This window comes from Hyla sarda (assembly GCF_029499605.1).
Source record: "Hyla sarda isolate aHylSar1 chromosome 1 unlocalized genomic scaffold, aHylSar1.hap1 SUPER_1_unloc_15, whole genome shotgun sequence".
Taxonomy (NCBI): Eukaryota; Metazoa; Chordata; class Amphibia; order Anura; family Hylidae; genus Hyla; species Hyla sarda.
Window position 1 is genome coordinate 85,898 of NW_026607576.1, and position 27,992 is coordinate 113,889.

At 45.6% G+C, this 27,992-nt stretch overlaps 1 protein-coding gene across 2 annotated transcripts in view; it reads right to left on the minus strand.

Annotated features, from left to right (window-relative positions):
• Positions 1–5,411: 5,411 nt before the first annotated feature.
• The window catches only part of LOC130298000 (oocyte zinc finger protein XlCOF7.1-like), a 210,444-nt gene continuing 187,863 nt past the window's right edge, over positions 5,412–27,992 (minus strand). Inside the window, exons 2-4 of one of the 2 annotated variants that reach the window (XM_056550879.1) lie at positions 26,987–27,166; positions 22,460–22,586; positions 5,412–7,670 (exon numbers count right to left, since the gene is read on the minus strand). In XM_056550879.1, coding sequence (XP_056406854.1) covers positions 6,241–7,670; positions 22,460–22,586; positions 26,987–27,166 — 1,737 coding nt within the window. In that variant the 3' untranslated portion in view covers positions 5,412–6,240. The remainder of the gene's footprint in view (positions 7,671–22,459; positions 22,587–26,986; positions 27,167–27,992) is intronic. The other variant, XM_056550878.1, reaches the window with a different exon arrangement.

Genomic DNA, 27,992 nt, shown 5'->3' on the forward strand with positions numbered 1-27,992 from the left:
TGCCTTCCTGGTGCTGGACATCTTCCGTTTTCTACTAATTGCACGTGGAAGGGAACGCCACCCTGCCGGTCTGCAGCACAGAAGCCAGGATACGGGGATAGAGCAGCACCTTTGCACTGCTTCCCATACAGTGGGCCGAAGAACAAGAAGATGCCTTTCGAGCCCTGAAGTATCTCCTCACGGAACCCCCCCATTTTGGCGTATCTTGACTACAGTCTGCCGTTCCGTTTATACACAGACGCTAGCTTTGAAGGTCTGGGGGCGGTCTTATCTCAAGTGCAAGATGGCAAGGAGAGGGTGATTGCCTATGCCAGCCGGCATCTTCGAGGTGCTGAGAAGAATGATGCCAACTATAGCTCCTTCAAGCTGGAGCTCCTGGCCCTGGTCTGGGCCATTACTGAGAAGTTTAAGGACTATCTGGCTGCTACTCCCTTCACGGTCTACACTGATAACAACCCCTTGGCCCATTTGAACACTGCTAAGTTGGGAGCTCTTGAACAGCGTTGGGCCTCTCGGTTGGCCAACTATGATTTCAACATTAAGTATTGCAGCGGAAAAACCAATGTTAATGCGGATGTACTTTCTCGCATGGCCCCGGGAGAAGCACCCCCTACTGAAGATGTGTGGGAAGATGTGGAAAGGCCTCCCTTCTACCGAAGGTTCGTGAGCCAGAGTGCTCTAACTGCCCAGGCGGGTGACGGACCTGAATCTCCCAAAGTCCCTGAAGATCTGTCCACCTGGAAGACACTTCAGGATAAAAGCCGGGTTATCGGGTGCCACTCGGGTGCGCAAGGCCCACGGGGACTTCGAATTGAAGCGGTTGTGGCGGCAGAGGAATCGCCTGTTCCTGCACAAGGGGCTGATTTACCGAAATTCCCTGGACCCAGTCTCCGGAGACCGCATACACCAGATTGTGGTTCCCAGAAGAGATGCAGCCATGGTCCTGAATACCTATCATGATCAATCCGGACACTTCAGGGTCCATAAGACAGAGATCACCGTCAGAAGATTTTACTGGATTGGGATGCGAGAAGACATCGAGAAATGGTGTGCCGAGTGCTCCATGTGCAATGTGATAAAGAACCCCCGGAGAGACGCAAGAGCCCCTTTGCATCCCATCTGTACAGAAAGGCCAAATCAAATTGTTGCCTTGGACCATGTGAAGCTGGCCCCCACTCGATCTGGCTATTGTCATGCTCTAACTATGGTGGATCATTATTCCAAGTGGGTGGTCGTGGTCCCTGTCAAGGATCTTACCGCCAAGACTGCTGCTCAACTCTTCTATCGACATTGGATCCAACCTCTGGGGTGTCCCGAATCGGTCCTCATGGATAGGGGAACCGCCTTTGAAGCCCAGTTGTTCCAGGAACTTTTCCGGTTGCATGATTGCAAGAAGCTCCGGACAACGGCCTACCATCCCCAAGGGAATGGGCTCTGCGAGAGGATCAATCAAGTGTTCATCCAGATGCTCAGAGCTGCCTCTGTCTCAAAGCACGAAGAGTGGCCTCAGCTGTTGCCTGAACTCCTGGAAATTTACAACAACTCTGTCCACTGCTCTACGGGGTATACGCCCTTTTTCCTGATGATGGGCCGAACCTTCTGGTTACAGGCACCTTTCAACAATTCTCCTCAGGCTTCCCAAGGTTGGGTGTCAGAGCATCGACGAAGAATTGAGGAAGCCAAGGACGTTGTTGAGAAGAAAATGGGTGAAGTTCATGAACGCCAGCAGAAAGATTATAATCGGCATGCTTCGGCTCAGCCCTTACAGCTTGGAGATAAAGTGTGGCTCAGAAAATTTCCTAGAACCCATAAATTGGACTCCTTGTGGGAAACGGAGCCATACACCATTACTGCGGTTCCTTATCCCGAAACGGACGTGTACGAGATACAAAAAGACGGGTTCGAGCCACAGGTGGTCCACAGGAATAGGATAAAAATGTGCCTGAAAGAAGATATGCTTTGCCCATCTCCTCCTACTCCTCCTGCTACTTCTACTCCACCTCCACCAAGGCCAATGAGAGAATATGTGTCGGGAGAAGGAATTCATCCCACTATGGACGTTCCTTTGTTCCCATCTCAGCAGCCTACCATGTATTGGGGTATACCGTTCCCAGCTCCATCCAATCAGCCGCCACTGGTTGCACCACCCAATCAGTTGCCAGTAGCTGTTGCTCCCTGTCAACCATCATTGGTTCCTACACCCAACATCAGTCCTGCTCCAGTGACTGCTCCAGATATTGATGCCACTACTTCATCTGTCTTAAATGGGTACTCCAGTGAAAAACTTTTTTTTTTTTTTTAAATCAACTGGTGCCAGAAAGTTAAACAGATTTGTAATTTACTTCTATTAAAAAATCTTAATCCTTCCTGTACTTATTAGCTGCTGAATACTACAGCGGAAATTATTTTCTTTTTGGAACACAGAGCTCTCTGCTGACATCACGAGCACAGTGCTCTCTGCTGACATCTCTGTCCATTTTAGGAACTGTCCAGAGCAGCATATGTTTGCTATGGGGATTTCCTTTTACTCTGGACAGTTCCTAAAATGGACAGAGATGTCAGCAGAGAGCACTGTGCTCGTGATGTCAGCAGAGAGCTCTGTGCTCATGATGTCAGCAGACAGCTCTGTGTTTCAAACGGAAAATAATTTCCACTTAAGTATTCAGCAGCTAATAAGTACAGGAAGGATTAAGATTTTTTTAATAGAAGTAATTTACAAATCTGTTTAACTTTCTGGCACCAGTTGATTTAAAAAAAAAAAAAAAAGTTTTTCACCGGAGTACCCCTTTAACCGCGAGTATGGTCTAACCTACTGTATTGATGTTTATTACAACGGCCGACCTGAAGTCCCGCCCCCCGCGTTACAACTCATTGAGAAAAGTCACATGATCTTTTCCATTATGCAATGGTGACGTCACAAAGGGGTTGGTCCGGGTTTACCGCGATGTGTTTAATGGCGTTTATGTTACGTGCCGGGCGCTTGTTCATATTGTAGCCTGAAAAAGGCCGTTGTGGCCGGAACGCGTGCTGCGTGCTCGGTGGGAATAAAGAAACACTGTTTTGCAAAAAGATCTTTGGTGTCCCAGGATTCTGTCACTTACCTCGGATGCTCGGTCCTACCATAGATGGGGGGGGGGGGGGGGGTCACTTTTCTGGGATTTTCCACTGTCGGGATTCTGGGCACTCCGATCATGACAATTCATCCAATGCTTCATCGTGTCTTGTGGGGAGTCAGGGGGCGCACTAGGGCGACATATGGGAAGAATTGGGGTAATAAAAATCCCTTTAAATCTCACTGATAACACCCGCAGGGTCACAGAAAAAATTCATGGAAATAAAAAATATGCAAAAAATAAAAATAGAAATTTGGAAATTAAAAAAATGTCACTTTACTTTGCTTTAATTCATGTGAACCCCCTAAATACTTTGAGGGGTGGACCCCATTGTTGCTCCTTCAAGCTAATACCGATGCCGATCAGGGTGATTTCGGCATTAACCCTTTACATGCCACTATCAAAGTTGATTGAAACATCTAAAGTGCCCAAAATCAAGTGCCGATAGCTCAGAGAAGCTGATCCCTACTTTCCGCCTGTCCGTCCGATATCACTGATCAATGCTGTTCTATGGCAGGCTGTAGTAATGGAGCGTAGATAACACTGATCAATGCTGTTCTATGGCAGGCTGTATTAATGGAGTGCCGATATCACTGATCATTGCTGCTCTATGACAGGCTGTAGTAATGGAGCTCCGATAAAATAATCAATGCTGTACTATTGCAGGCTGTAGTAATGGAGCGCCGATAACACTGATCAATGCTGTTCTATGGAAGGCTGTAGAAACGGAGCGCCAATATCACTGATCAATGCAGTGTTATGGCAGACTGTAATAATGGAGCGCAGACAACACTGATCAATGCTGTGCTGTTTCAGGCTATAGTAATGGAGCGCTGATATCACTGATCAATGCTGTTCTATGGCAGGCTGTAGTAATGGAGCGCAGATAACACTTATCATTGCTGTGCTAAGGAAGGCTGTAGTGATGGAGCACCGATAAAATGATCAATGCTGTACTATGGCAGGCAGTAGTAATGGAGCGCCGATAACACTGATCAATGCTGTACTATGGCAGGCTGTAGTAATGGAGCGCCGATAACTGATCAATGCTGTTCTATGGAAGGCTGTAGTAATGGAGCTCCGATAAAATGATCAATGCTGTACTATGGCAGGCTGTAGTAATGGAGCGCCGATAACACTGATCAATGCTGTTCTATGGAAGGCTGTAGAAACGGAGCGCCAATATCACTGATCAATGCAGTGTTATGGCAGACTGTGGTAATGGAGCGCAGACAACACTGATCAATGCTGTGCTGTTTCAGGCTATAGTAATGGAGCGCCGATATCACTGATCAATGCTGTTCTATAGCAGGCTGTAGTAATGGAGCGCAGATAACACTTATCATTGCTGTGCTAAGGCAGACTGTAGTAATGGATAACCGATAAACTGATCAATGCTGTGCTATGGCAAGCTGTAGTAATGGAGCGCTGATAAACTGATCAATACTGTACTAAGGCTAGCTGTAGTAATGGAGTGCCAATACCACTGATCAATGCTCTACTATGACAGGCTGTAGTAATGGAGCACCGATAACACTGATCAATGCTGCTCTATGGCAGGCTGTAGTAATGGAGTGCCAATACCACTGATCAATGCTGTTCTATGGCAGGCTGTAGTAATGGAGCACCGAGAACACTGATCAATGCTGTGTATAAAAGTTTGAATCACCCCCTTTTTTTATTTCAAATAAAATATAAACTATATAAAAACATAAATGTATGTGGTATCACCGCGTGCGTAAATGTTCCGACTAGTAAAATGCAACGTTGATGAAAACGGCAAGGTAAACGGTATTAACGTAAATGCAGGGGATTAACGCCATGCAGGGGATCCCGGCACGGAGCAGACACCAAGGAGGCAGGTAAGGTCCCTCCCGGTGCAGCTGCGGTTAGTGCAAATTTCGCTTCAGACGCGGCGGTCAGCTTTGATCGCCGCGTATGAAGGGTTAATATAGGGCATCACCGCGATCGGTGATGTCCTGTATTAGCCGCGGGTCCCGGCCGTTGATGGCCGCAGGTATTTGCCAGTTTTGGGGAAGAAAAAGTGCGTCTTATACGGCGAAAAATACGGTAGCTTTTTAAAAAAAATGTATTTCTCCCCACAAATATTTTTTGTTTCCCCTTAGATTTTGTGGCGCAATGAGTGACGTCATAACAAAGTATAATTGGTGGCGCTAAAAAAAAAAAAAACAACAATAATAATAATAAGCCTCATATGGTCCTGGAGGGGAAATTGAAGGTGTAGAGAAATTAGATGACACCGACTCTTATAGAAGTAAAAATCTTCTTTTATTCCAACATGACAGGTACAAGTGTCGTTTAGGCCAACGGGCCGTTTCACACTATATACAGAACGGCTCCATCATCCATGGATATAGACATAACGGCTCCATCATCCATGGACATAGACATAATGGATCCATCATCCATGGACATAGACATAACGGCTCCATCATCCATGGATATAGACATAACGGCTCCATCATCCATGCATGGACATAGACATAATGGCTCCATCATCCATGGATATAGACATAACGGCTCCATCATCCATGGATATAGACATAACGGCTCCATCATCCATGCATGGACATAGACATAATGGATCCATCATTCATGGACATAGACATAACGGCTCCATCATCCATTCATTGATAAAGACATAATGGCTCCATCATCCATGCATGGACATAGACATAACGGCTCCATCATCCATGGACATAGACATAAAGGCTCCATCATCCATAGACATAATGGCTCCATCATCCATGGACATAACGGCTCCATCACCCATTCCGGGGCTCTATCACCACAGACTGGAGAAATAAATGGGGGGTCCTGTGTGATCACATGACATTAGGAGGAAGCAACAATATGAGGAGGAGAGAAATATGGAAGAAGAACAATGTGTGTGAGCTCTGAGAGATTTCCCACATTCACCACTAAGAGGCGTGTGTATAGATATCCAGTAACCTCCCTGATAGGGACAAAGCCATGGACACTGTTCTATAGGACTTAGGTCACATGACATTTCTATCAGGGACGATCAGGACTGAAGTTTGGAGATGTTTATATTCTGCTCATTGGACGTTGATATTATTTGGGTTTTCTTCACATTCATTGGCCATTAGAATCCTTTCACCTTCATCAACTCACTGGGGGGTTTGACTGGCGAGACTTCTCTCCTGTGCGACTTCTCATGTTTATTAAAAGCCAATTTATATGTAAAACATTTCCCACATTCTGAGCATGAATAAGACTTCTCTCGTGTGTGAACTCTCTCATGTTTTAAAAGATCCGATTTACTTATAAAGCATTTTCCACATTCTGAACATGAATACGGCTTCTCTCCTGTGTGAATTCTCCCATGTATAACAAGATCTGATTTATTTGTAAAATGTTTCCCACATTCTGAGCATGAATATGGCTTCTCTCCTGTGTGACTTCTCTTATGTCTAACAAGAGCTGATTTCACTGTAAAACATTTTCCACATTCTGGACATGAATACGGCTTCTCTCCTGTGTGAATTCTCTCATGTTTAACAAGAGATGATTTAACTGTAAAACATTTCCCACATTCTGAACATGTATACGGCTTCTCTCCGGTGTGCTTTCTCTCATGTAAAACAAAAGTTGATTGATCTGTAAAACATTTCCCACATTCTGAGCATATATACGGCTTCTCTCCTGTATGAATTCTCTCATGTTTAACCCTATCTGCTTTATTTATAAAACTTTTTCCACATTCTGAGCATAAATACGGCTTCTTTCCGGTGTGAATTCTCTTGTGTCTCACGAGGTCTGATTTAACTGTAAAACCTTTCCCACAATCTGAGCATGAATAAGGCTTCTTTCCTGTATGATTTTTCTCATGTCTAACAAGATGTGATTTGTCTGTAAAACTTTTCCCACATTCTGAGCATGAATGCGGCTTCTCTCCTGTATGAATTCTCTCATGCTTAGCAAGATCAGATTTATTTATACAACGTTTCCCACATTCTGAACATGAATACGGCTTCTCTCCTGTATGGATTCTCTCATGTCTAACAAGATCAGATTTACCTGTAAAGCATTTTTCACATTCTGAACATGAATACGGCTTCTCCCCTGTGTGAATTCTCTCGTGACCAACAAGATGCGATTTGAGTGTAAAACATTTCCCACATTCTGAACATGAATATGGCTTCTCTCCTGTGTGAATTCTCTCATGTCTAACAAGCTGTGAATTACTTATAAAGCATTTTCCACATTCTGAACATGAATATGTCTTATATTGAAGCTCTCTCCCCCTTTTTTGCTCTGTGGTGGTAACAATGTGTGGTCGGTGAGGAGAAGATTCCTCATGATCAGGGGGATTATTATATGATAGATCTGGATGGACATTAGGGGTAAGGAGGTCTTCTCCTGAGGAGCGCTCCATGATCTCTCCATCTTGTCCTGAGGAGCGCTCCATGATCCCTCCATCTTCTCCTGAGGAGCGCTCCATGATCCCTCCATCTTCTCCTTTATAATATGGTAATAACACGACATTTCCCTCATGGTTCTTAGTGGGATTTCCTGTAGGAATAAAGTAGAGACGTTTATTACATTTCTATTGGTCTGCCAACAGGAAGTAGACATCTTTGTGTCAGATCATTACAATGGAGTACCCCTTTAAGCCTCTTGGTCATGGGGTTCATCAGAGCTTGACAGGTTCCCATTGGAGTTCCCTCTTCCTCTATGACGGAGCTGGTGGATGATAGAGGCCTTGTGCCCCCCACCTTCTATATGAGGATGCCCCACAGATACTCAATAGGATTTAGGTCCGGAGACATGATTGGCCTTAACCCTCTTGGTTACGAGGCAGTGGTGGTGTTTGGGGTCATTATGGTGTGTGAATACTTCCCTACGGCCCGGTCTCTGAGGGGAGTGGATCATACTCTACTTCATTATGTCATGTGACATGTTGGCAGTCATGGTTCCCTCAATGACCTGTATCCCCCCCAGTTCCAGCAGCCTGGACCACGACACCCGTATCACCATGGTGACTGTAGGCAGGACACTTGTCTTTGTCCTCCTCACCTGGTTGCCGGGAGGAAGAACAATGTGCCTGAGCTCTGAGAGATTTCCCACATTCACCAATAAGAGGCGTGTGTATAGATATCCAGTAACCTCCTTGATGGGAACAAAGCCATGGATACTGTTCTATTTTTGTTTAAAGGGGTACTCCAGGGATAAGACCTCTTATCCCCTATCCAAAGGATAGGGGAGAAGATGCCTGATCAAGGGGGTCCTGCCACTGGGTACCCCCGGGATCTTGCACACAGCACCGGGTCTGATGACTGGCAATCACACGCAAGCCTATGGGAGGGGGCGTGTGACGTCACACGGGGGCGGGGCCGTGACATCACAATGCTCTGGCCCTGTGATTGGCAGCTGTCACGCCCCCTCCCATAGGCTTGCATTGAGGGGGCGGAGCGTGACATCACACCGGGGCCGTGACAATACTCTGGTCCCGTGATCGGCAACTGTCACGACCGCTCCCATAGACTTGCATTGAGGGGGCGTGGTCGCGAAGTCATGAGGGGCAAGGCCGCCCCCGGCAGCGTGAAAACAGCATTCGAAACATTTACTTCCGAATGCTGGCCAGTGGAGTACCCCTTTAACAAGTATATCTGCCCAAGTGGGGCACATACAAAAAAAATTATAATAAATAAATGAAAAAAGAGGGGGGGGGGGGGGGTAAGGGGATAGGGAAGAACAAGTAGGGGAACTCAGACAAACGAGTAGACAATTCACCAAACAAGTAAGGGAACAGGAGAGAAAAAGAAAGAGGGAAAAGGAAACAAAAACAGAGTAAATCACGGAGGCTGAGATCAGAGAAGCGATCCTAAGGTTCCCAGACAGAGAGAAACACAGTCACCCTCCGACCTACGATGGCCCCGACCTATGATTATTTCAACATGCGATGGCCTCTCAGAGGCAGCATCAACATACGATGCTTTTGTATGTCGGGGCCATCGCATAAACAGCTATCCGGCAGCGCAGACGGCTTCAGCCACCACCGGATAGCCGTTTACAGTGCCCCGTAAGCTCCGGTGATGGTCACTTACCTGTCCGCGGCGCTCCAGGACGTCATCTTCAGGATCCCCTGCATCATTGGCTCTCTCCATCGTCATCTTCACGTTGCCGCGCACGCCGTCCCGTCATCCAATAGGAGCGGCGTGCATAGTGACGTGATGGCGGCGATGAGGACACCCCGGGGACGCGGCAGCAGCGATGGAGGGCAACATCCAGGGCAGCGGTGACGGCGGGGACAGGTGAGTACAACACGGATCCCTTAACATACGATGGTTTCAACAAATGATGGTCCATTTGGAACGGATTCCCATCGTATGCTGAGGGACCACTGTAAAGGGATAGAGTTATTGAAGGAAGCTGCGAGTTATTCCAAAGAACGGATCTCACGTATACGGGCCGGTAAATCCATCTCAGAGGGAGAGAGAAACCTCTTACCAATACTTAGCAAAATGTGTCTAAGCAGCCAGAACTATACGCATGAAAAGCTTAACCCCTTAATGACAATGGACATAAATGTACATCATGGTGACGTGGTACTTAACGCACCATGACGTACATTTACACTCCGCCATGACCACAAGCACCGGTCTCCCGGGGCCTTCTGCTCTGGTCCGAGATCGAGCAGACCAGAGCAGAAGATGACAGATAACACTGATCAGTGCTGTGTCCTATGCATAACACTGAACAGTATTGGCAATCAAATGATTATCTAAATAGTCCCCTATGGGGAACTATTAAAGTGTAAAAAATTAATCAATTAAAAAAAATGTACAAAAAAAAATGTATTAGAAAAATCACCACCCCCAATAAAAATTGTAATCATCCGTTTTTCCCCCCATTTTACCCCCCAAAAAGCGTAAAAAAAGAATGAATACACATATTTGGTATCGCCGCATGCGTAAAAGTCTGAACTATCAAAATATATTGTTAATTATCCTGTACGGTGAACAACGTAAATGTAAAAAAAATAAAAAAGTCCAAAATTGCCAAAATTGTCACATTTTATTCCAAAAAAAAAATTTATAAAAAAATGCATTAAAAAGTAAAACCTAAGCAAAAGTAGTACCGATAAAAACTACAGATCATGGTGCAAAAAAATTAGCCCTCATACCGCCCCGTGTATATATATATATATATATATATATATATATATATGGAAAAATGAGAGAGTTATAGGTGGTCAAAATAGAGCAATTTCAAAAATGCTAGTTTGAGATTTTTTTTTAAGCGGTACAATTATAGAAAAGCGAATAACACGGGGATCATTAATCGTATTGACCCACGGAATAAAGAAAACGTTGTTTTTACCGGAAAGTGCACAGCGTGAAAACAAAACCTTCCAAAATTTGCTAAATTGCGGTTTTCTTTTCAATTTCCCCACATAAATAATGTTTGTTTGGTTGCGCCGCACATTTTATGGTGAAATAAGTGATGTCATTACAAAGTACAATTGGTGACGCAAAAAACAACAACCACCTCATACGGGTCTGTGGATGGAAATATAAGAGAGTTATGGATTTTTAGAAGGCGAGAAGAAAAAAACGAAAATGCAAAAATAAAATTGGTCTGGTCCTTAACCCCTTAAGGACACATGACGTACTGGAACGTCATGTGTCCACTCCCGATCCATAACGCGGGGCCACGGCCGGGACCCGTGGCTAATAGCGAGCGGAATTGATCGCTGTGCTGCGCGCTATTAACCCTTTAGACGTGGCGTTCAAAGTTGAACGCCGCGTCTAAAGTGAAACTGAAAGCATGCCGGTTAGCTCAGTGGGCTGTTCGGGATAGCCGCGGCGAAATCGCGGCATTCCGAACAGCTGACAGGACAGCGGGAGGGTCCCTACCTGCCTCCTCGCTGTCCGATCGCCGAATGACTGCTCAGTGCCTGAGATCCAGACATGAGCAGTCATCCGGCAGAATCATCGATCACTGGTGTCCTATGAGAAACCAGTGATCAATGATAAAGATCAGTGTGTGCAGTGTTATAGGTCCCTATGGGATAATAATGATCAGTATAAGAGATCAGTGTGTGCAGTGTTATAGTCTCCTATGGGATAACAATGATCAGTATAAGAGATCAGTGTGTGCAGTGTTATAGTCTCCTATGGGATAACAATGATCAGTGTGTGCAGTGTTATAGTCTCCTATGGGATAATAATGATCAGTATAAGAGATCAGTGTGTGCAGTGCTATAGTCTCCTATGGGATAACAATGATCAGTATAAGAGATCAGTGTGTGCAGTGTTATAGTCTCCTATGGGATAATAATGATCAGTATAAGATCAGTGTGATCAGTATTACAGTCTTCTATGGGATAACAATGATCAGTATAAGAGATCAATGTGTGCAGTGTTATAGTCTACTATGGGATAATAATGATCAGTATAAGAGATCAGTGTGTGCAGTGTTATAGTCTCCTATGGGATAACAATGATCAGTATAAGATCAGTGTGTGCTGTATTATAGTCTCCTATGGGATAATAATGATCAGTATAAGAGATCAGTGTGTGCAGTGTTATAGTCTCCTATGGGATAATAATGATCAGTATAAGAGATCAGTGTGTGCAGTGTTATAGTCTCCTATGGGATAATAATGATCAGTATAAGAGATCAGTGTGTGCAGTGTTATAGTCTCCTATGGGATAATAATGATCAGTATAAGAGATCAGTGTGATCAGTATTATAGTATCCTATGGGATAATAATGATCAGTATAAGAGATCAGTGTGTGCAGTGTTATAGTCTCCTATGGGATAATAATGATCAGTATAAGATCAGTGTGTGCAGTGTTATAGTCTCCTATGGGATAATAATGATCAGTATAAGAGATCAGTGTGATCAGTATTATAGTCTCCTATGGGATAATAATGATCAGTATAAGAGATCAGTGTGATCAGTATTATAGTCTCCTATGGGATAATAATGATCAGTATAAGAGATCAGTGTGTGCAGTGTTATAGTCTCCTACGGATAATAATGATCAGTATAAGAGATCAGTGTGATCAGTATTATAGTCTCCTATGGGATAATAATGATCAGTATAAGAGATCAGTGTGTGCAGTGTTATAGTCTCCTATGGGATAATAATGATCAGTATAAGATCAGTGTGTGCAGTGTTATAGTCTCCTATGGGATAATAATGATCAGTATAAGAGATCAGTGTGTGCAGTGTTATAGTCTCCTATGGGATAATAATGATCAGTATAAGAGATCAGTGTGTGCAGTGTTATAGGTCCCTATGGGATAACAATGATCAGTATAAGAGATCAGTGTGTGCAGTGTTATAGTCTCCTATGGGATAACAATGAGCAGTATAAGAGATCAGTGTGTGCAGTGTTATAGTCTCCTATGGGATAATAATGATCAGTATAAGAGATCAGTATGTGCAGTGTTATAGTCTCCTATGGGATAATAATGATCAGTATAAGAGATCAGTGTGTGCAGTGTTATAGTCTCCTATGGGATAACAATGATCAGTATAAGAGATCAGTGTGTGCAGTGTTATAGTCTCCTATGGGATAATAATGATCAGTATAAGAGATCAGTGTGATCAGTATTATAGTCTCCTATGGGATAATAATGATCAGTATAAGAGATCAGTGTGATCAGTATTATAGTCTCCTATGGGATAATAATGATCAGTATAAGAGATCAGTGTGTGCAGTGTTATAGTCTCCTATGGGATAATAATGATCAGTATAAGAGATCAGTGTGATCAGTATTATAGTCTCCTATGGGATAATAATGATCAGTATAAGAGATCAGTGTGTGCAGTGTTATAGTCTCCTATGGGATAATAATGATCAGTATAAGAGATCAGTGTGATCAGTGTTATAGTCTCCTATGGGATAATAATGATCAGTATAAGAGATCAGTGTGATCAGTGTTATAGTCTCCTATGGGATAATAATGATCAGTATAAGAGATCAGTGTGTGCAGTGTTATAGGTTCCTATGGGATAACAATGATCAGTATAAGAGATCAGTGTGTGCAGTGTTATAGTCTCCTATGGGATAATAATGATCAGTATAAGAGATCAGTGTGTGCAGTGTTATAGGTTCCTATGGGATAACAATGATCAGTATAAGATCAGTGTGTGCAGTGTTATAGGTTCCTATGGGATAACAATGATCAGTATAAGAGATCAGTGTGTGCAGTGTTATAGGTTCCTATGGGATAATAATGATCAGTATAAGAGATCAGTGTGTGCAGTGTTATAGTCTCCTATGGGATAATAATGATCAGTATAAGAGATCAGTGTGTGCAGTGTTATAGTCTCCTATGGGATAATAATGATCAGTATAAGAGATCAGTGTGTGCAGTGTTATAGTCTCCTATGGGATAATAATGATCAGTATAAGAGATCAGTGTGATCAGTATTATAGTCTCCTATGGGATAATAATGATCAGTATAAGAGATCAGTGTGATCAGTGTTATAGTCTCCTATGGGATAATAATGATCAGTATAAGAGATCAGTGTGTGCAGTGTTATAGGTTCCTATGGGATAACAATGATCAGTATAAGAGATCAGTGTGTGCAGTGTTATAGGTTCCTATGGGATAACAATGATCAGTATAAGAGATCAGTGTGTGCAGTGTTATAGTCTCCTATGGGATAATAATGATCAGTATAAGAGATCAGTGTGTGCAGTGTTATAGTCTCCTATGGGATAATAATGATCAGTATAAGAGATCAGTGTGTGCAGTGTTATAGTCTCCTATGGGATAACAATGATCAGTATAAGAGATCAGTGTGATCAGTGTTATAGTCTCCTATATATAACACTGCAAAAAAAAAAGTGGAAAAAAAAGTGAATGAATATCATTTAACCTCTTCCCTAATAAAAGTTTGAATCACCCCCCTTTTCCCATAAAAAAAAAAAAAAAAAAAACAGTGTAAATAAAAATAAACATATATGGTATCACCACGTGCGGAAATGTCAGACTTATAAAAATATATCGTTAATTAAACCGCACGGTCAATGGCGTACGCGCAAAAAAATTCCAAAGTCCAAAATAGTGTATTTTTGGTAACTTTTTATATCATGAAAAAATGAATAAAAAGCGATCAATAATTCCGATCAATGCAAAAATGTTACCGCTAATAACTTCAGATCACAGCGCAAAAAATGAGCCCTCATACCGCCCCAAACACGGAAAATTAAAAAGTTATAGGGGTCAGAAGATGACATTTTTAAACGTATACATTTTCCTGCATGTAGTTATGATTTGTTCCAACCTATATAATTCGGGGATCATTATAACCGTATGGACCTACAGAATAATGAGAATGGGGGCATTTTACCGAAATATGTACTACGTAGAAACGGAAGCCTCCAAAAGTTACAAAATAGCGTTTTTTTTTTTTTAATTTTGTCTCACAATGATTTTTTTTCTGTTTCGCCGTGAATTTTTGGGTAACATGACTGACGTCATTACAAAGTAGAATTGGTGGCGCAAAAAATAAGCATCATATGGATTTTTAGGTGCAAAATTTAAAGAGTTATGATTTTTAAAAGGTAAGGAGAAAAAAACGGAAAAAACCCCGGTCCTTAAGGGGTTAAGGCCAAAATGGGCCTGGTCCTTAAGGGGTTAAAGTTTTTTTTTTTTTTTTTTTGACAAGGCCCAATGAGAGACATGTAAAAGGTATATGAGGGGGTTCAAGGGGACAGAGACACCCAAGACACCGGTCAACACGTTGCACCATAGTCCAGTAGCCCACTACAAGAGGACAGGACCAGAAAATATGGAAAACCGATCCCTGTCCTACTCCACAGGGGGGGGGGGGGGGGGGGGGGGGGATAGCAGGGTTCAGTCTATTCAGCAATTCAGGGGTATGACCCCCCCCCCCCCCATAACCATTTTGTATTGGGTCTCCTTGTAAGCAGTGCAGATTGAAGCCTTGGATGCCCGTTCCCATCTAATTCGCCACTGAGGAAGAGTAATCTCCAACTTCCTCCCAAGGAAAGAAGTCCCCTCATCTGAGCTCCACCACGGCATAATCTTTTAAAGGGGTACTCCGGCCCCAAGACATCTTATCCCGGGGGACCTGCCCCTGGGGACGCCCGCAATCTAGGATGCAGAACCCACCTGTAAGTACTGCCGGAAGCTCTGTCTTATGCCTCCCGACCACAGGGACACAGTATCGTGATGTCGGGCTCCGCCCCAGTGTGACGTCATGCCCTGCCCCCTCAATGCAAGTCTATGGGAGGGGGCGTGACGGCTGTCACGCCCCCTCCCATACACTTGCATTGAGGGGGCATGGCTGTGACATCACTCCCCCTCCCATAGACTTGCATTGAGGGGGCATGGCCGTGATGTCACGCCCCCTCTCCCATAGACTTGCATTGAGGGGGCATGGCTGTGACGTCACGCCCCCTCCCATAGACTTGCATTGAGGGGGCATGGCCGTGATGTCACGCCCCCTCCCATAGACTTGCATAGAGGGGGCGGAACGCGACGGCGCGATACTCTGTCCCCGTGGTCGGGAGGCATAAGACAGAGCTTCCAGCGCTTCCGGCAGTACCTACAGGTGGGTGCTGCAACCTAGATTGTGGTGGTCCCAAGTGGCGGGACCCCGACAGTCAGACATCTTATCCCCTATCTTTTGGATAGGGGATAAGATGTCTAGGGGCCGGAGTACCCCTTTAAAGCTAGTCAGTTAAGAAACAATCACAAATTCAGTGTAGAGAACATAAAGTGTCAAAGTTGCAGGTAGTGGAGGAGGGGAGATCCACACGGGAAGACAATCGGGCAAAAAATAAGAGAGAGAGCGCGTGACAGAGGATCTACCACACCCGCCCAGCAAAAAAGACTCCTGGAACCCCACTCTAGCACCATCCCAGAGGGAAAATCAGGATGGTAAAGGGAAGATCGCGTAGGAGAGGAAAACGGCTTGAACTTCCTGGAACAGTGTCCCCATACACCTAGAGAAAGACATGGGACCCAACAAGGGAGACAGAGACGGCAGGCGGGGGGGACGCACCAAAGAAGGGTATTGGGATGAATTGGAGCCAACCACAGTTTCTCCAGCTCCATCCAGTGACTATACGCATGGTATACAATGGCGTAAATGAGCGGCCCAGTAATATTTAATGACATCGGGGACCACTAGACCCCTCATGGACTTGCTAGCCATCATAACCAACACTGGGGAGATGGTGCCGTTTCCCATCCAAGATAAAACGATAAATAGCCGACTGGAGAGAGCGAAGAACTGACAAAGATACGCGGACCGGCAGCGTTTCGAAAAATGCAATACGGCCAAAGAAGAAAATGAGGGCCCTAAGGTCATGGAAAAAGGGGAGTAAATTAACGGAATAGAGAGAGAGGAATAGCGGGAGGAAATGTAAAACCCCAGGTACTTAATAGCAGAGAAGACCAAAGAATAAATTAGTACGTAAAAGAATAGATAGGGACAAAAGAAGATTCAGTGGCAGCATTTTAGAGAGGTTGACCTTATAGCCAGAAACCAAACCATAAAGTATGGAGAATCCTGTAGGTTAGGAAGAGAAAGAAAAGGACGGGAGAGAGTAAGCAAAACATCATCAGCGCAAATATTAAATTCCCTCTCATGAAGGGAGATACCAGTCCAGGTCCCCCCCGAATCATGGCAGCCAGAGGTTCTATACAAAGAGCAAAAATCACCGGGGACAACGGACAACCATGACAAGTACCATTAAACAAAGGGAAGGTAGGAGAAGGAGCAACAGGAAGTTTAACCCCTTAAGGACGCAGACAATTTTGTTTTTATGTTTTCGTTTTTTCCTCCTCGCCTTCAAAAAAATCATAACTTTTATATTTTCATCCACAGACTAGTAGGAGGGCTTGTTGATTTTTGCGCGACCAGTTGTCCGTTGTAATGCCATCACTCACTTTACCATAAAATGTATGGCGCAACCAAAAAAAATTCTTTGTGTGGGGAAATTAAAAAGAAAACCGCAATTTTATTTTAATAGTTCAGATATTTACGCACGCGGCGATACCAAATATGTGTACAAAATATTTTTTTTAAACACTTTTTGGGGGTGAAATAGGGAAAATGGGACAATTTACGTTTTTATTGGGGGAGGGGGTTTTTTAAATTTTTTTTACTTAATTTTTTTTACTTTTTTTACTTTTATTTTTACACTTTAATAGTCCCCATAGGGGACTATTTAAAGCAATCACTCGATTGCTAATCCTGTCCAGTGCTATGTATAGGACACAGCACTGATCAGCGTTATCGGTCATCTTCTGGTCATCTTCTGATCAGAGCAGAAGACGCCGGGAAGGCAGCGGAGGCAGGTGAGGGGACCTCCGTCTGCCATGCTGGATGATCGGATCGGCACGGCAGCGCTGCGGGCGATCCGATCATCCATTTAAGTGACCGTGATGCTGCAGATGCCGTGATCTGTAGCGATCACTGCATCTGAGGGGTTAATGGCGGACATCCGCGGGATCGCGGATGTCAGCCATTACGGGCGGGTCCCTGCCCGTAACAGCCGGGACCTGCCGCGTATGATCCGGGCCTCTCTCCGATGCTCGCGGTTATGCTTAGGATGTAAATGTACGTCCTGGTGCGTTAAGTACCACCTCACCAGGACGTACATTTACGTCCTACGTTGCTAAGGGGATAAGAGAGGCAGTAGGGGAGGAGTACAGACCCCACAGCGAAGTGAGAAAATTACCATTGGTGCCAAACGTCTGCAGAGTGGCAAAAAAGAACAGCCAGCCCAGCCTGTCAGAGGCCTTTTCTGCATCTAAACAAAGAATTAAAGCCTGCTCAGACCTCCGATTAACCAAGTCAACAAGGCCCCCACTCTTCTGGTATTATCGCCACCCTGACGACTAGGTATTAACCCCACTTGATCCTTATGGGCAAGGGAAGGGAGAAAGGAGCATAGATGGACAGCTGGAACCTTGGAAAATAGTTTCAAATCAGAATTCAGAAGAGCAATGGGCCGATAACTAGAGCAGTCATGAGGGTCCTTATCAGGCTTAGGTATCAAGGTAATTAAGGAGTGGAAGAAGGACTGCGGGATCTCCTCGCCCCCCCCCCCCCCATGATAGAATTGAAAAGTGGTACAAGTCTAGGCAGAAGAAAAGAAGCCTAAGTCTTATAGTACAAGTACAGAAAGCCATCCGGACCAGGGGAGCGACCTGCAGGAAGAGACTTGAGGACCTCTTGGAGCTTTTCATGAGTAATAGGAGCTTTGAGGACCTCTCGGCCCGCATCCGACAAAGTCAGCAAACCACAATGAGAGAGATAGGAGTCAAGTTCTGCTCCACGAGATCAAACGGAAGCTGAGAAGGAAGAGAGTAAAAGGTGATAGTAGTAGTCAACAAAAAGGCGGGAAATGTCAGCCGGATGATGGTGAAGAACACCAGAAGAATCCTTCAGATCTGAGGGCGATTGAACGGTCACGAAGGCGTCTAGCTAACATGGTATGGGCCTTATTACCTTTCTCATAAAAATGTTGTTTAACATATAGCAGTTAACGCTCAACCTTACGGAGAGCAAGCTCGCCCAATTGAGCCCAAGCGGCCACCAGTCACCTCTGCACAATAAGAGAGGAAGAGGACAGTAAAAGAGTTTCCAGCCGGGAGATTTGTGCCCGAAGCTCCCAGGAGCGAGCTAGAGCATCACATTTAAGTCACACACCCAGAGCAATACAATGCCCTCGGATGACTGACTTATGAGCTTCCCATAGGACAGCCTGGGAGGCAACCGAGCCTTCGTTAGTAGCAAAATAGTCAGGCACGTCTGAACCGACTCCCGGCAGGACAAAGACTTTAGGAGGGAGTCATTAAACACCAGTGACAGCTCCGAACACAAGAGGGAGAAGAGGAGAAGGAAAGAAGTACAGGACAGTGGTCAGACTACGATATCGGCTCGAGGGAGTAGATAAGGCGTTGAAAAATCGAGGCTAAGCGCAATTGGGTGGGGGTAGGAGGAGCGGCAGAGAGGAGAAAAGATGAAGTTAAAGTCCCCCCCCAAAAAAGCCAGGCAGAAAGAGGGTATTTATGAAGCTTAGTAAGCACTCTGTGCAGAAATGGAATCTGGGAGGTGTTGGGAGCATATATGTTACAGAGAAGGAGTGAGACACCCCCAAAACACCCTCTACCACTACATAGGGGATCAACAAAGGAAGAAGGAACCTGGAGCAGACAGGATCTAGAAATGAGAATGGAGACCCCAGCAACTTTCTTATCTGAGACAGCAGAGAAGGTCTGGGGTAAAGGTGGTCCAGGAACTGAAAAGAACCAGAATGATCAAAGCCTGTGTCCTGAAGGAAAACCATATCAGCCCGCAGTGCCACCAACTCCATGCAACAAGCGTCGCTTAGGGGGGAGTTAAGACCCTTAACATTCACTGAGACACAATTAACCATCATGGGCTTATAGCAAATAAAGAGGAATACTCAGAGAGACCTGTCGATGTACCACCCCATAATAGAGGAGGCAAGCAAAGGAACCTAGAACAAAGCGAGAAAAAGACAAGCGGGCAACAAAGGGGGGTCTACAAACCAACAACAGGGGGACAAGACAACAAAAGACAAAGACATAACAGATCAGAAATGTAACCATTGACCTGAAGGCCAATGCAGAGGCCAAGACCATAGAGGAAAAGTGGGGGGACAACCACCCCAATAACAGGGAATCCATTGTCACAGCCTCAAAGGGGGAAAATGGGTGAACGTCACCAGAGAACCACCTCCCAAAAAAGGCAAGTATCCCTCTCCGAGGCCGCGCCACACACACAGGGAGACAAATGCAAAAACATCGTAATCAGATCACACATGTAAAAACATAAAACTATAACAAAGTAATAAACTACAGAAGTCAGAAGAGAACGAGGAGCCAACTTAAGCCCCGAAGCATTAAAGTAAACAGCATTCCTCGGACGGAAATTCATGGGGGAGCCCATGGAGAGCTCCCGGAGTCCAGGGGCATAGACTTCCGATTCTGTCCAGACCGGCGGGGGCGGACAGGTTGCCAAACAGGAGGAAGAGGGGGAGATGTCAAGTCCCAATCCACCATCTGAGGTACGGGCAAGTCCAAGGCAGAGCAAAAGACCGGGAGGTCTGAGAAAGAGCACGGGAAGTTCCATCTGTAAGGCACCTGATAGGAGCGCAGAACAGCCAGAAGGGGTGGAAGCATCTGCCTTTTCCGCAACGTGAGCCAGGAACAGACCCCAAAGTTCCGCGAGGATCGGGCTTTAGCCATAATAGCCTCTTTAAGCTGGAAATCGTTCCCACAACAAATAACGTCCCTTGGAGCACCAGGATTGGATTTAGGGTGGAGGGCCCTATGAGCTCTGTCCAGCTTGATTTTGTGGGAAGGGGGTTCAGCCAGGATAGTATTGAAGATAGCCTCTAAGGTCACATGGAAGTCTTCGTCCCGAGTCGCTTCGGGCAACCCCCTCACCCAGATGTCATTACACCTTCATCAACATGGGAATGGAGATCACTGAGAAATTCAGTTTGGGAGGCCATTGTAGATTGAAGCTGAGCAGTGCAGGACCTGGTGGAATCATGGGCGTCTTCTAGACCCTCCACGCTGTCAGAAACGTGCTGCAGGTCTTGGCGTAGGGAGAATATCTCCGCTCGGCACGTATCTTTAACCTCAGCAATAAGGGAACGGAAGCCCTCTTTAGATGAAATTTGGGAAATGGATCCTGTTCTATAGGACTTAGGTCACATGACATTTCTATCAGGGACGATCAGGACTGAAGTTTGGAGATGTTCATATTCTGCTCATTGGACGGTGATATTATTTGGGTTTTCTTCACATTCATTGTCCCTTAGAATCCTTTCACCTTCAGCAACTCACTGGGAGGTTTGACTGGCGAGACTTCTCTCCTGTGCGAATTCTCATGTTTATTAAAAGCCAATTTATATGTAAAACATTTCCCACATTCTGAGCATGAATAAGACTTCTCTCGTGTGTGAACTCTCTCATGTTTTAAAAGATCTGATTTACTTGTAAAGCATTTCCCACATTCTGACCATGAATACGGCTTCTCTTCTGTGTGACTTCTCTTATGTCTAACAAGAGCTGATTTAACTGTAAAACATTTCCCACATTCTGAACATGAATACGGCTTCTCTCTTGTGTGAACTCTGTCATGTCTAACAAGATCTGATTTATTTATAAAGCCTTTCCTACAGTCACAATGGTGATACAAGTGTCAAGGTCCAGGCTGTTGGGACTGGGGGGCTATGGGTCATTGACAGAACCATGAACGCCAACATGTCTTGTGACATAATGAAGTTTTCTAAATCAGCCAGTGGAACATGGACCAGGCCACGTAAGTACAGGTCACCTTTGATATTAATAAGGATGCAGATGTTTCCCAGGATTTATTCAGCTTTCCAGACCCTCTGGGGCATCTGGGGGGGGGGGGGGGGGGGTGACGGTGACATTCCTAGGACAGCCTAGACCAGAGCATTATATGGAGACAAGACCCCCGGGCGACTATTAGGGCACAGAAGTCACTGTCCTGTGGGGCTGGAGGACGACTGAACAAAATACAAGAACAATAATAGATGGGAAAGACCCCCACAAACTTGGTATGGCCCAGGTCCATTCATTATGATCTTTACCCTGGAACAAGATAATGCTGCCCGAACAATCACCATCACTATAAAGAAGGACCCAGTTTTGCCCGTTAGGCCGGGTTCACACCACGTTTTTGCAGTACAGCTCCCGTATACGTTTTCAATTTGAAAACCGTACGGAACCGTATTGAAAACCTTACGCCAAAAGATGCATCAGGTTGTATCCGTTTTGTATACTGTACGGTTTTGTCAGTTTTTTTCCCGTACCCAAAACTGTAGCCTACCACTGTTTTTGGTCCGGGTGAAAACCCGTATTGAAACCATATACTTTTATTTATTTATTTATTTTTTTTAACATGGGAGTCAATGGGAACCGTACAGAACGTTATCTGCATACGTTTCCATCCGGTTTCCACCATACAGATTTTCCACTGTTTTTTTCATGGAATTTCAATCAAACAAGTGAAACTTTATTCATAATGGAGTGAAAAGTTAAAAACGCATACAGTTTTAAAAAAGTAAAGCGGATGCAATTGGACATCACATTTCTAACTGTTTATGGTTTTCAACCGTATATGGATTAAAATTTGTACAGACGCTTTCATAGAGTTTAGTCAGATTTTTGGAGATTCCGTTTTTTTAATCAAAAACCTGATACGGGAACTGGATTGCAAAAACGTGGTGTGAACCCGGCCTTACCAGGTAATGAGAGTGATATCTATATATATATATGTCTCTTCTTACCTTGTGATGTGAGGGGCCGGTGATCCTCCATCATGACTATGTCCTGGTACAGATCCTTGTGTCCTTCTACATACTCCCACTCCTCCATGGAGAAATAGACCGCCACATCCTGACACCTTATAGGAACCTGACACACAATGATACCGTCATCACCAGACCCCTCCATTACTGTATAATGTCCCAGCAGTGTCACCTCTCTAATCATCACCAGACCCCTCCATTACTGTATAATGTCCCAGCAGTGTCACCTCTCTAATCATCACCAGACCCCTCCATTACTGTATAATGTCCCAGCAGTGTCACCTCTCTAATCATCACCAGACCCCTCCATTACTGTATAATGTCCCAGCAGTGTCACCTCTCCAGTCATCACCAGACCCCTCCATTACTGTATAATGTGCCAGCAGTGTCACCACTCCAGTCATCACCAGACCCCTCCATTACTGTATAATGTCCCAGCAGTGTCACCTCTCCAGTCATCACCAGACCCCTCCATTACTGTATAATGTCCCAGCAGTGTCACCTCTCTAATCATCACCAGACCCCTCCATTACTGTATAATGTCCCAGCAGTGTCACCTCTCCAGTCATCACCAGACCCCTCCATTACTGTATAATGTCCCAGCAGTGTCACCTCTCTAATCATCACCAGACCCCTCCATTACTGTATAATGTCCCAGCAGGGTCACCTCTCCAGTCATCACCAGACCCCTCCATTACTGTATAATGTCCCAGCAGTGTCACCTCTCTAATCATCACCAGACCCCTCCATTACTGTATAATGTCCCAGCAGTGTCACCTCTCTATTCATCACCAGACCCCTCCATTACTGTATAATGTCCCAGCAGTGTCACCTCTCTAATCATCTCCAGACCCCTCCATTACTGTATAATGTCCCAGCAGTGTCACCTCTCCAGTCATCACCAGCCCCTCCATTACAGTATAATGTCCCAGCAGTGTCACCTCTCCAGTCATCACCAGACCCCTCCATTACTGTATAATGTCCCAGCAGTGTCACCTCTCCAGTCATCACCAGACCCCTCCATTACTGTATAATGTCCCAGCAGTGTCACCTCTCCAGTCATCACCAGACCCCTCCATTACTGTATAATGTCCCAGCAGTGTCACCTCTCTAATCATCACCAGACCCCCTCCATTACTGTATAATGTCCCAGCAGTCTCACCTCTCCAGTCATCACCAGACCCCTCCATTACTGTATAATGTCCCAGCAGTGTCACCTCTCCAGTCATCACCAGACCCCTCCATTACTATATAATGTCCCAGCAGTGCCACCTCTCCAGTCATCACCAGACCCCTCCATTACTGTATAATGTCCCAGCAGTGTCACCTCTCCAGTCATCACCAGACCCCTCCATTACTGTATAATGTCCCAGCAGTGTCACCTCTCTAATCATCACCAGACCCCTCCATTACTGTATAATGTCCCAGCAGTGTCACCTCTCTATTCATCACCAGACCCCTCCATTACTGTATAATGTCCCAGCAGTGTCACCTCTCTAATCATCTCCAGACCCCTCCATTACTGTATAATGTCCCAGCAGTGTCACCTCTCCAGTCATCACCAGCCCCTCCATTACAGTATAATGTCCCAGCAGTGTCACCTCTCCAGTCATCACCAGACCCCTCCATTACTGTATAATGTCCCAGCAGTGTCACCTCTCCAGTCATCACCAGACCCCTCCATTACTGTATAATGTCCCAGCAGTGTCACCTCTCCAGTCATCACCAGACCCCTCCATTACTGTATAATGTCCCAGCAGTGTCACCTCTCTAATCATCACCAGACCCCCTCCATTACTGTATAATGTCCCAGCAGTCTCACCTCTCCAGTCATCACCAGACCCCTCCATTACTGTATAATGTCCCAGCAGTGTCACCTCTCCAGTCATCACCAGACCCCTCCATTACTATATAATGTCCCAGCAGTGCCACCTCTCCAGTCATCACCAGACCCCTCCATTACTGTATAATGTCCCAGCAGTGTCACCTCTCCAGTCATCACCAGACCCCTCCATTACTATATAATGTCCCAGCAGTGTCACCTCTCCAGTCATCACCAGACCCCTCCATTACTGTATAATGTCCCAGCACTGTCACCTCTCCAGTCATCACCAGACCCCTCCATTACTGTATAATGTCCCAGCAGTGTCACCTCTCTAATCATCACCAGACCCCTCCATTACTGTATAATGTCCCAGCAGTGTCACCTCTCTAATCACCACCAGATCCCTCCATTACTGTATAATGTCCCAGCAGTGTCACCTCTCCAGTCATCACCAGACCCCTCATTACTGTATAATGTCCCAGCAGTGTCACCTCTCTAATCATCACCAGACCCCTCCATTACTGTATAATGTCCCAGCAGTGTCACCTCTCTAATCATCACCAGACCCCTCCATTACTGTATAATGTCCCAGCAGTGCCACCTCTCCAGTCATCACCAGACCCCTCCATTACTGTATAATGTCCCAGCAGTGTCACCTCTCCAGTCATCACCAGACGCCTCCATTACTATATAATGTCCCAGCAGTGTCACCTCTCCTGTCATCACCAGACCCCTCCATTACTGTATAATGTCCCAGCAGTGTCACCTCTCTTATCATCACCAGACCCCTCCATTACTGTATAATGTCCCAGCAGTGTCACCTCTCTAATCATCACCAGACCCCTCCATTACTGTATAATGTCCCAGCAGTGTCACCTCTCCAGTCATCTCCAGACCCCTCCATTACTGTATAATGTCCCAGCAGTGTCACCTCTCTAATCATCACCAGACCCCTCCATTACTGTATAATGTCCCAGCAGGGTCACCTCTCCAGTCATCACCAGACCACTCCATTACTGTATAATGTCCCAGCAGTGTCACCTCTCCAGTCATCACCAGACCCCTCCATTACTGTATAATGTCCCAGCAGTGTCACCTCTCCAGTCACCAGACCCCTCCATTACTGTATAATGTCCCAGCAGTGTCACCTCTCAAATCATCACCAGACCCCTCCATTACTGTATAATGTCCCAGCAGTGTCACCTCTCCAGTCATCACCAGACCCCTCCATTACTGTATAATCTCCCAGCAGTGTCACCTCTCCTGTCATCACCAGACCCCTCCATTACTGTATAATGTCCCAGCAGTGTCACCTCTCTAATCATCACCAGACCCCTCCATTACTGTATAATGTCCCAGCAGGGTCACCTCTCCAGTCATCCCCAGACCTCTCCATTACTGTATAATGTCCCAGCAGTGTCACCTTTCCAGTCATCACCAGACCCCTCCATTACTGTATAATGTCCCAGCAGTGTCACCTCTCTAATCATCACCAGACCCCTCCATTACTGTATAATGTCCCAGCAATGTCACCTCTACAGTCATCACCAGACCCCTCCATTACTGTATAATGTCCCAGCAGTGTCACCTCTCCAGTCATCACCAGACCCCTCCATTACTGTATAATGTCCCAGCAGTGTCACCTCTCTAATCATCACCAGACCCCTCCATTACTGTATAATGTCCCAGCAGTGTCACCTCTCCAGTCATCACCAGACCCCTCCATTACTGTATAATGTCCCAGCAGTGTCACCTCTCCAGTCATCATCAGACCCCTCCATTACTGTATAATGTCCCAGCAGGGTCACCTCTCCAGTCATCACCAGACCCCTCCATTACTGTATAATGTCCCAGCAGTGTCACCTCTCCAGTCATCATCAGACCCCTCCATTACTGTATAATGTCCCAGCAGGGTCACCTCTCCAGTCATCACCAGACCCCTCCATTACTGTATAATGTCCCAGCAGTGTCACCTCTCCAGTCATCACCAGACCCCTCCATTACTGTATAATGTCCCAGCAGTGTCACCTCTCCAGTCATCACCAGACCCCTCCATTACTATATAATGTCCCAGTAGTGTCACCTGTCCAGTCATCACCAGACCCCTCCATTAATATATAATGTCCCAGCAGTGTCACCTCTCTAATCATCACCAGACCCCTCCATTACTGTATAATGTCCCAGCAATGTCACCTCTCCAGTCATTACCAGACCCCTCCATTACTGTATAATGTCCCAGCAGTGTCACCTCTCTAATCATCACCAGACCCCTCCATTACTGTATAATGTCCCAGCAGTGTCACCTCTCTAATCATCACCAGACCCCTCCATTACTGTATAATGTCCAGCAGTGTCACCTCTCCAGTCATCACCAGACCCCTCCATTACTGTATAATGTCCCAGCAGTGTCACCTCTCCAGTCATCACCAGACCCCTCCATTACTGTATAATGTCCCAGCAGTGTCACCTCTCCAGTCATCACCAGACCCCTCCATTACTGTATAATGTCCCAGCAGTGTCACCCCTCATCACCAGACCCGTCCATTACTGTATAATGTCCCAGCAGTGTCACCTCTCCAGTCATCACCAGACCCCTCCATTACTGTATAATGTCCAGCAGTGTCACCTCTCCAGTCATCACCAGACCCCTCCATTACTGTATAATGTCCCAGCAGGGTCACCTCTCCAGTCAGCAGCTCAGTGATCCTGTGGATGAGTTCTAGGATCTTCTCCACATTAATCGGTGAGAGAGGTGGAGGTTCCATGATGGGGCCCCGGGCCCTGCTCCGTCCTCCTGACTTACGACCATGGCTGCTGGGGGCCACATACTCCCCCCATGTCTTCTTCACTATGGTGTAATCCTGTGTATGAAGAGAGACAATGAGGGGACTGACTCCAGTATTCCTCCCCCACTACAAAGAGGAGATTGTGCCCCCTGTATAGAGCTCTAGTGAGCACATCTGGAATACTGGGGTCAGTTCTGGAGACCTCACCTACAAAGAGACATCCAGAACATAGAGCGGGGCCAAAGATGGGGGACAACAATGGTGGAAATGTAGATGGGAACAACAATGGTGGAAATGTAGATGGGGGGACAACAATGGTGGAAATGTAGATGGAGACAACAATGGTGGAAATGTAGATGGGGGGACAACAATGGTGGAAATGTAGATGGGGGACAACAATGGTGGAAAACAATGGTGGAAATGTAGATGGGGACAACAATGGTGAAAATGTAGATGGGGACAACAATGGTGGAAATGTAGATGGGGGAACAACAATGGTGGAAATGTAGATGGGGGGACAACAATGGTGGAAATGTAGATGGGGGGACAATAATGGTGGAAATGTAGATGGGGGGACAACAATGGTGGAAATGTAGATGGGGACAACAATGGTGGAAATGTAGATGGAGGGACAACAATGGTGGAAATGTAGATGGGGGACAACAATGGTGGAAATGTAGATGGGGGGGACAACAATGGTGGAAATGTAGATGGGGGGACAACAATGGTGAAAATGTAGATGGGGACAACAATGGTGGAAATGTAGATGGGGGGACAATAATGGTGGGAATGTAGATGGGGACAACAATGGTGGAAATGTAGATGGGGGACAACAATGGTGGAAATGTAGATGGGGGGACAACAATGGTGGGAATGTAGATGGGGACAACAATGGTGGAAA